At 34.7% G+C, this 10,194-nt stretch overlaps 1 protein-coding gene across 1 annotated transcript; it reads left to right on the top strand.

Moving 5' to 3' along the window:
• Positions 1-1,643: 1,643 nt before the first annotated feature.
• Positions 1,644-9,909, top strand: LOC103988893 (uncharacterized). The gene is made up of 6 exons (XM_009407570.3): positions 1,644-1,856; positions 1,971-2,045; positions 3,142-3,230; positions 4,258-4,342; positions 5,554-5,635; positions 9,494-9,909. Exons 1-6 carry the CDS (start codon positions 1,668-1,670, stop codon positions 9,580-9,582), a joined length of 609 nt encoding a protein of 202 aa, XP_009405845.2. The 5' UTR covers positions 1,644-1,667; the 3' UTR covers positions 9,583-9,909.
• Positions 9,910-10,194: the final 285 nt, after the last annotated feature.

The following is a 10,194-nucleotide window of genomic DNA, read 5'->3' as shown; positions in this document are numbered from 1 at the left end:
TTTTCAAGTATATTTTGTGTTATATTACTGATTGCATGTGAATTCCGAAAAAAGTATCAGAAGCTATAGATTTTAAAATAATTATAGATATTTAAATGTTAATAAAAGAAGTCTCTGTTGATCAGTTAATAATATAGTCTCTTCCAATATAGATCTGATCTTAACAAAACTTCCTACCATGAGCAAGTCGGATGCCTTTCTTATTAGAAGTTGAATTCTCGGTAAGGTTATGGATTTAAATGTGCTTTTTCTTTATTAAGATTCATAAACAATTCTCGCCTCTACAATTTTATTATATGCATTTCAATAAAAGTGAAAATTATGGTAATATAATATCATGATAAAGTTCATTGAACGGAAGACGATGGTCTTTGTGTTTGGAAGAAAAACAAACAAATTGGAGGATGAAACGAAATTTAGTGTTTTGCAAATCCCATTGTTTGTAGGGAGATAACAGTGTTTCATATTTATTAATTTATTAGAGTTGCATCGATCAAATATAATTTGAATAATATTTTGTTAGATTTATTATATGTATGATCGATGCGCATGCAATTGCAGAGATAGTATGCTTCTGTATAACTTTTTGCTAATTATATATTATCATTTAGTTAGTCACTTTTAATATCTAAATTTTTATATTTTAAAAAGTTACATTAATATTTTTATAATTACGAAAGTAAAATATTTAAATCTATTTACGGTATCGATTTTATTAATAAAATATAAAAATAAAGAGTAATATGTAAATTTAATATTTGGATGGTGTTAGACGACATCGGAGGCAGCGGATGGGGTAAGCGCGAGGGGGAGAGGAGGTGGATGGGGTGGAGGCAATCGTGAGGGTTCTGGCTGATCGCAACAACGACGATAGCGGGAGGGGTGAGTGCGAGGGGGAGAGGAGGTGTACGGGGTTGAGGCGACTGTAAGGTCTCTGGCCAACGATGACAGTGGGATGAGTGAGCGCGAGTGGGAGAGGAGGCGGCAGCCATAGCTCTCATGACCACTCGTCCATTGGTACGATTGCCTTCACCTTGTCCACTTTCCTGACATCCCCCACTACTCATCTTTATCGCTCTTTACCAAATTTAGTAATGATGATAGCGAGGTGAGCACGAGGGGGAAAAGCAAGGTGAAAGTATTGCTATAAAGTGTTGCAACAATGGGGGAGAGGCGACGGAGGATGACGGTGAGGGCATCGAGGGAGAAAGGGCCACTCAATAATTAGAATGTTAAATTTATTTTTTTATCTTTTATTTTTATATTTTCATCGATAAAACTAATTATAGTTTCATCGATAAATAGATTTAGTTGTTTCATATTTATAATTATATGGATGCTAATATAATTTTTTTAAATATAGGGATTGAAATATTAAATATTAAAGATAACTAATTATATAAGATAATTTAGTGTTACGATGTTTTATTCTAGAATTTTAGAAGTACTTCTTTAAAATAATAAATGATGTGCCATTAATTTAGCGATATTCAAGTAGGGCAGCGGGTAGGGTTGCGTTCCTAAGTCCGGTCCGAACGCATTCACTGATACCGTGAAAACCCAATCCCTAAGATGGATATGGTTATGGTTTCTCCAACATCCGACCCGTTATCGCCTCCCTTGTTTATAATTCTCAGTAGCGGAAAGAGAGAGCACGAACAAAATTGATGAGCAGCATGGCGGCAGGCGGCGGCGAGGGCGAAGACGAACTCGTCACCCCTGGGGAGCTGCTCGGCGACTCCAGCGGACTAATCGCCGGCACGGGAGCCTATGTCGCTCCCAACGGTCGCTCTATCCGCGCTTCCCTTGCCGGCATCCGCCGTATAACCCCTCCCCAATCTGATGCTGCCGACCAGGTCGCCTCTCCTCTCTTCTCCTTCTTTACCCTTCTATCCTCTTTCGTGGTCAGGGATTTAGGGTTTGGGTCTATTACTGGAGTTCTTACTGTTCTTGGTTCGTTTGCTTCGCAGAGATCGACCGTGGAAGTTGTCGGGCACAAGGCCCAGGGTGCTGTTCCACAGCCCGGTTCTGTGGTTATTGCTCGAGTAAGCCTTCTTCCGTTTCCTTTTTCTTGTGTATTTATCATCGTAAGTTCCTAGACGTGTTTTTTCTTCCCTTCTTCATTAGTCTGTCAGATGCACAATCGGTGGATTCGCAATGGGATAGTATAGATTTCAGGTTTTGGGTAATAATTATTAGACGTAGAAACGTTATACTTGGTACATTAGGCTTCAATTGCATATCATGCATGACAGCGGTTAGTTCCAAGATAGACTTTGCAGAAGGTGCGGCACTTGATTGGTCAAGTTACTGAAGTTATTCACAAGCGTACTTTGTCATTGATAACTCTAATGAAAGAATATTATAAGGTGTAGTTGTAAGTATTGAAGCAATAAAGCTAACTTTTTTGTCACTGTACATTTGTGGTTACTGATAAAGCACTGGTATATTTGAATTTTCACCATGATTATATATCTGGTATATTTAATTTTTAAATCAATGATATGATGTCCCGCTACCTCTTTTCAATCCAAAACTCATGTTATTTGCTAATGATCCTTAGGATGTCTACTTAACAGGTTATACATGTGTAGAGTTGATTAAAGAAAACAGGGTAAACACACAAGGACTTTTATTATTGTATCCATCTAGCTCTCCATACAAGTTCTTCAGTTTGCACCCAAATTCTCTTACAGATATTTGCAGATTCATTTGTCTGGAACTTGATCTTGAAATGTGGTTGGCAAGATGCAAAATGTCACTTACCATTTAGGCTACTAACATCACAATCTTAGTGGAAAGCACCACAACACCACCTTTCTGGTAATCTATTTGAAAGAACTCTGATGCTAAATTTTATTAGACATAAACCATTCCTCATAATATGGAATGTAAGTAACTTTGTCAGATCAAGTTTTGCAAACTGTGATATTTCTGTTTCAGCTTAGTTGTATTGCCTTTTTACTGACTGGAAAATCCATTTTTTATTTTCTCCTTGTGATATTTTGCTTTAATTCCAAACCAACTTACAGGAGTTCATCATCCTGTTATTCCAGCTGCATATCAAAGAAATAAAATTTATTTATATGTGGATGTACACATTTTTGTTGCACTCACAAGTATGTTACTGTTTTTCGGCAGGTAACAAAAGTGATGGCCCGTATGGCATCAGCTGATATAATGTGTGTTGAGTCCAAAGCTGTGAGGGAAAAGTTTACTGGAATAATTAGGTATCTAAGTGTTCTATAGTTGCTAAAGCTAACAACTTTTTTCCTAAAGTTTCTCGCTAATAGCTGCAATATCTCTTTAATTCTTACTGATCTTTGCTTTCGCTATTTGATTGATCTACAAAGTCAACTTCATTTCACAATTATTGATTGTTTTGTTCTCCTTCTTAGTGTCATCAGAACTTGCATGCTTGTCTACTTTGCAATGCTATGATACTTTTAAGATAGATTAAGGTAATCCTCTTATGAACTTTTCATTTCAACTTTGAATGTCCAGTATCTATGGCAACTAGAAGAGGCAATCAGGATAGCCACTGACTTTATTCTTCTCCTGTGTTTCCTTAAGTTAAGTATTTGTGTATTCTGTGCGAAGCATATACAGTGGCAGTAACTTGTATCTCTTGTTATTTTCTTTTTAGTTATATTCTCCCCCTGAGCAGTAGTTGTGCCTCTTCTATAATCTACTGATTTCGGTTTGAAATTTTATATCCAGTTTGGATGATAACAATAAGGAAACTTTTTCAAGCAAATATAGGTCACATAATTGTTTTTGAGCAAAGTTCACTTAATTTTGTGATCTGAACTTCTGTGACAACTTAGTTATCAACTAGCCTGGGCAATATTACACGATTGGTCTAACCTAATGCACAAGAGGTGGCCTAGGCATGTAGGTGATAGACAAGCAACCTTGCTAATATCAAGTCAATAAAAAAATACTACATATATATATATATATATATATATATATATATATATATATATATATATATATATATATATATATATATGTATTATCAATGTTTTAAATAATTTTAGAAAATGTTTCAGGAGGTTTACTTACAGATATATGATCATATTGTGTGATTACTGTGATTTGGGGTGGGGATGCTACATGATTTATCATATGAAAGGTAGCAAGGTGCCTCTGTAACATAACAGCAATAACAGTGTACCAATTTGTTTGATATATGCTACCACAATAATAAGACTTCAATTATTGTTGGGGTGTTATTAATTCTTGCTGTAACAGGCAACAAGATGTTCGTGCAACTGAAATTGATAAGGTGGACATGTACCTCTCTTTTCATCCTGGTGACATCATTCGAGCTCTTGTTGTATCCTGAAGCACTTTACATCTCATGTTACTTATGCAAATCATTTTTAGTTCATTTGTCTTGTTTTATTTTGTTATACTATGATGTCCAGGATTTTCTGCTAGTATTGGTATTGCTGTGTCTGCAGTCATTTTGTGTACTAAAGACCTTGCAAATGCTGACCTTGTTGACTTGGTAAATGCCCATTGCCCCACAAAATTTTTTAGTGGTCTTTGAAACAAAATTCTGTACGGTACAGTGGATCAATTAAAAGAGACAGGCATCTTCACCTAGTTAAGTAATAGATCTTACTTTTGTGGGAAATAAGGGATAGGCTTCTTGACAATTTCGAAGTCAGCTCTATGTCCTGACTTTATTTATTCTGCTGTAGATTGAATTATAGATTTATAAGCAATGTCAGATGTTATTAGGAAGTGATTAGTTTAGAAATTCTACTGGTTATTTCTTTTAATACTATTACATTAGCTAATTGGTTAAAGAAACTACTCAATGAAAAGAAGAGTTTGATCTTAAAGAAATACAAAATGCACTAGAAGTTCTTGCACCTATAGCAGCCAGGGTATCACAAAACCTCTCTTGCCTTTCATTTTAGTGAGGATAAATAAATGTTATGGGTAACTAGTTAGATGGCATTTGGAATCAGAGGTCTTTAGATAAATTTACAGGTTTGACAGTGAAAATTGAATTAGCAGTTGTAAAACACTCCGAAGAATACAAGTACGAGTCAACTAGAAAAAAATAACTAGAGAAATTATATTACCTAAGATTTGTATGACATTGCTGGTAATTTGGTAATTATCAGAGAGACAGTGCATGCAACAACTCGTAGAATTTTATATTGTAAAAGAAGTGAGGGCAGTGGATAATTTTTAATTAGTTAGGTTTATGGCCATTGTTGGATTTTTCTTATCCTAATAGTCACACAAGGTATACAACTCGTTTAGATCATCTAATGCATTATTTGTTGTTGCTGGTAGAATGTTTTAAGAACTTCTCAGCAGTTTCATTTGACATGATACAATTTTGTTTGTTTGTTAATCCAACTTATGCTAGATCTTCTATTTTTATGAGTTCATTTGAATCGGACCACAGTGATAGCGCTCTGTTTTTTGATTGATATCATAACTGTCTCACTATGTTATAATTACTTGCACTTATCTTTTTTTATCATTTTCTGATAAAATCACATGAAAATTAACTCTGGCTTTAAGCTTTCTCTTGGAGATGCAAGGGCATATTACCTTTCTACTGCAAAGAATGAACTGGGAGTAGTTTCTGCTCAAAGCATAGCAGGTACAATGTAGAACTCCAGGAGGGAATTTCGATTTTAATTTGATGATTTAATTCCTTTTCTAGATAAATTTGAAGCTAATGTTAGCTACCAAAATTTAATATTACTTTGATTAGATTGCAAATCTCTGTTGCTTCAGCTGGCTGTATATATAATTGACAACAATCACTTACTGCAGTTATCTTGCTCCCTAATCTTAATTATCGCATCCTTTTCTTTGCATATGTGATTGCCTATATTCAATTACTTTCTAATATAATCAATTGACAAAATTCAATTTCCTCTAATAGGAAATGTAATTAATAAAAGAATAATCCAATTGGAAACCAATGTTATTGATTTGAATATTAAAGACATTTTAGCTAATTTACTCTGGATTCAATGAATTATTGAACCCATGCAGGTTCTATCAACTAATCAAGCCAAATTAATGAATTATTCAAGCATGGTTTTCATTTCGGGTACAAGACCTATGTTGATGGTTGGACCATTATTAGTCTAGTCCGTTTTGGTGTATAGACATATGGTATATTCAATCATGAGCAAGTATTAAAGCTTGGAAGATGTTTTTGTTCTTCATTCTGGTTTGACATTTATTTGTCTATTAGCCTAACATGTGCTTGTTAGTCATGTATGCCAATGTTAAATCTGGTTTCAATTTCCAGTCTAGTACTAATTTCAACAAACTATTGGACAGATACAATTTTCACCTGTATTGAGCTATATTTCAGTTGTTCCATACTGGTCTAATCAATTAAACTGATAATGTTCATGCTACTGTACTTTTTTAATGTCCTGTTTTGCACAAGAGAGCATTATGAAAATTGTTTGTTGAAGAATTAGAAAATGCAAGTTTGGGAAATAATTTAGTTTAATTGATTAGACCAGTATGTAATCAATATGTAATCTTATATAGAAATATAGAGGGCTAATTACATATTATCCCCTATAGTTAGACATCCTTAGTATTCCGGTCCCTAGACTTGAAAAATTTATATTGGAATCCTTATAGCTATGAAAGTAAAACATCTAGTTCTATTTATCCTAATACCATCGGTTTTACCGACAGAAGCATGAAAACAATAGGCAAAAAGGTAATTTTAATGTTTTAGTTGGTAATGATGAACGGCGACATCGTTGAGGGTCACAGGTGGATGTTGTGGATGAGATGAGCGACGGCGAGAGGTGAGGGCCGCTCTGCATCTGCGTCAGTGCTGATGTAGATGTCGAGTGACCCTTTCATCGCTAGGCAACTGCATCGGCGTTGACATAGATGTAGAGTGACCCTCACTTCTTGTTGCCGCTCTGCATATTCCACATTAGCCACCCGTGGCCTCCAACAGCGCCACCATCTGCCACCACCGATGTCGTATGTCATCATCAATCGGAACGTTGAATTTATCTTTTTGCCTATTGTTTATATGTTTTCGTCAGTAAAACTGATGGTGTTAAGATAAATGGAGCTAGATGTTTCACTTTCATAACTATAGGGATTCCAATATAAATTTTTTAAGTCTAGAGATCGGGATGATAAGGAGGTCTAACAACAAGGGGTAATATATAATTAGCCTAAATCTAAATACAGTACAAAGGTCACACTATGATTATCATGGTTATGCTAAAGCAATGTCATTTGAAGTTATAGAAAAAAATGATGTAAGCTGGGGACCCCATCTCTTGGTGGGCCTTCATCATAATAGTCAAAGACTGGCTTTGCCTAATAATCACATTCGATTACTTAAGCTATATGATTTAGGATAGCATGATAATAAAAGTTTGGGAATGAAGACTGACAGCAAGACGAAGATCTCAAAAGGACATCAGAAGCAAGAAAATAATAATTAAGGATGTTTTTGTGTGTGTATATATATATATATATATATATAAACGGGGTCAACTAGCCTAAGGGAATCCTTTGTTCTTGATCTTTAGAACATGTAGAATTCTTAAATTTATCTTCTTTTGTGCGAATTATTAGCTTCAAAACATGCTCGTAGGCTGTTTTTATTTGGTTTTGTACCAAAGGTTATCTTATATAAATACTTTCAATGGCAAGTATGTAGCAAATTATGTTGTCACTAGATATGGAACACTTCTATTATTATTACTTTATCTACTTGCTACCATTTGTTGGTGCAGGTGAGTGTAGGATTTAGATTTATATATGTAACACATGACTTGCATGGCTATAGTCTTACGGTTTTTAGTGTCAATTTACAAGAATAAGGGTGACCTATAAAATTATTCAAATTATAGAGAAATTAAATCATGAACCATATGAAACTTTAAGAAAGAGTTATTAAAAGTAGGATAAGACTTGAAACAAATATCTTTAAAAATCTATTTGGTTTTATGCTTGCAAGATCAACTATAGAAGCTATGTATTTATTAAGACGATTAAAGAAAAATGTATAGAGAGAAAAAGAAAGATTTACATATGAATTTTATTGACTTAGAGAAAGTCTATGATATGGTGGGTACCTAGAGATTTATTATGATTGTTTTAGAAAAGAAATGTGTATCCACTAATTATATTGATGTTATTAAAGATATATATGATCATATAGTTATTAGTGTTAAAACTATAGAGTGTCCGGTGAATTGCCTATTAGTATATGATTATATCAAGATCTGCATTAAGTCCTTGTCTTTTTATATTGATAATGGATAAACTTATTAGGCATTTACATGATAGACCTCTCTGATGTATGTTACGTTATTTGCTGATGATATTATCTTAGTTTATGAGTGTCTAAATGAAATTAATTATAAACTTGAGTCATGGAGGCTATCCATACAAACTAAAGGTTTTAGATTAAGTATAACTAAAATTGAACATATGAGATGTAATTTTAATAATTATATGAATAAATAGGAAAATATAGTTAAGTTGAATGGATCAAAAGTTCCTTTAAGTAAAAGCTTTGGGTATCATGGATCAATTATTTAACAAGATAGAGAGAGTAATGAAGATATTATTTATAAAATAAAAACATGATGGTTAAAATCAAGGTATGTAATACCGTACCGATGTTTCGAGGTTGGCTCGGTACGGTACGGTACCGACGTACCGAGCGGTACACCAGGGCGTACCGAGCGATTTCCTCTTACTGTAGCACTGTAGCACTGATACAGTGTATTACTGTAGCACTGCTACACGATCCATCCGGTAGCGGGTGGTCCATTTATCGGTATGCCGTCGGACCGGTACGTACCGCCTGTACCAAGTGGTACCATTCGAAATCGCATACCATGGTTAAAATGACAAGGAGGGTCAAGAGTCTTAAGTGATCATCAGATATCTTTGATATTAAAAAGATAATTTCGTAAGACAATTGTGAGACCAACAATGCTTTATGGATCTGAGTATTGGGCAGTTAAGAAATAACATATACAAAAATTTTATGTTGCTGAGATGAGAATGTTAAGATAAATATGTGGAGCTACTACGAAAGATAGAAAAAGAAGAGAAAATCGTGTAAGATGGTATGAACTTACGAGATCTCTGGATGCGATAGTCAGAAGATGTGAAATGATTAATATTAATGGTACAATGAGAGGTGGAGGAAGATATAAACTGATTTTAATAAAAATTATAAATAAAGATTTAAGTACTTTGAATTTAACTAAATATTTGATTTTTTATAGGTTTTAGTGGTGGCAAAAGATCTATATAGTCAACCCAAAATAGTTGGGACTTATGGCTTCGTTGTATTGTATTTGTTGCTATTTAGAAACTGTACTCATTCAATCCCTACAATAAATTGATGGCATAAATAACAGTTGTGTCGCATGATGCATTAAAAAGCCAGGAGTCATACAAAATTTAGCTGATGAACTTTTTCCTCGATGTTGCCCAGGTTCTACCATGGTTCCAATCAGTTGGACGGAGATGCAATGCCCATTGACTGGCCAAGTTGAGAAGAGGAAAGTTGCAAAGGTTGATTAGGCCTACTTCGGTGGTGAAATTGCTAAACCACAACTTTTTTCTCAGAAAAAGTCCTTCAATTTCCAACTCAAGCAACTTGCAATATGGAGATCCTTACTCTAATTGGCACTATAATTAGTGGAATCACTGTTAAAGTTGTCCAACCCAGACTTTGATATAACTGCCTTACATTTATGTTCGCTGCCCTGTTATATTCATGGTACCCGGCAGTTGTGAAACAATCTGTCTCTGCCATTAAAGCTACAACTTCTTTTCTCGATGAAGGAATATGTACAGGTATCTGAGGTTAGTTTACAAAGCGAGAATACCTTATTTTCTTTAGATTAATCTTGGATTACATGCTTGTTTGGCGGCTTTGATTGACAAATGGAGAAACAATTGCTTTTCTCTTAGAGCTATGATGTCTGTTGTCGTTGGAATGGCAATGAGATCTCTTTAGGTTATTGGTGTTTCTTCTGTTTTTGCAGATTTGTGGACGTCAGATGTTGAACTTAATGGCAGCTTATGCTGTGTGGGTGTGGCATTTGGTCAATTTTGCCCAGTTGATAGTACTACTATGCTGTTGTGAGTTCATCGCCTGAGATTTCTGGCCCAAATACGGTATGCTCGCCC

Source organism: Musa acuminata, chromosome BXJ3-1 (assembly GCF_036884655.1).
Source record: "Musa acuminata AAA Group cultivar baxijiao chromosome BXJ3-1, Cavendish_Baxijiao_AAA, whole genome shotgun sequence".
Lineage (NCBI taxonomy): Eukaryota > Viridiplantae > Streptophyta > Magnoliopsida > Zingiberales > Musaceae > Musa > Musa acuminata.
This window is presented reverse-complemented; position numbering and strand designations above follow the sequence as displayed.

What these genes read in the sequence shown, in the direction of transcription:
- LOC103988893 (XM_009407570.3), top strand. Translation starts at nt 1,668, where the DNA reads ATGAGCAGCATGGCGGCAGGCGGCGGCGAGGGCGAAGACGAACTCGTC. An exon ending in AAGTTTACTGGAATAATTAG is followed by an intron (nt 3,231 to 4,257) that starts GTATCTAAGTGT and finishes TTGCTGTAACAG; the next exon opens with GCAACAAGATGTTCGTGCAA. An exon ending in TTCTGCTCAAAGCATAGCAG is followed by an intron (nt 5,636 to 9,493) that starts GTACAATGTAGA and finishes GATGTTGCCCAG; the next exon opens with GTTCTACCATGGTTCCAATC.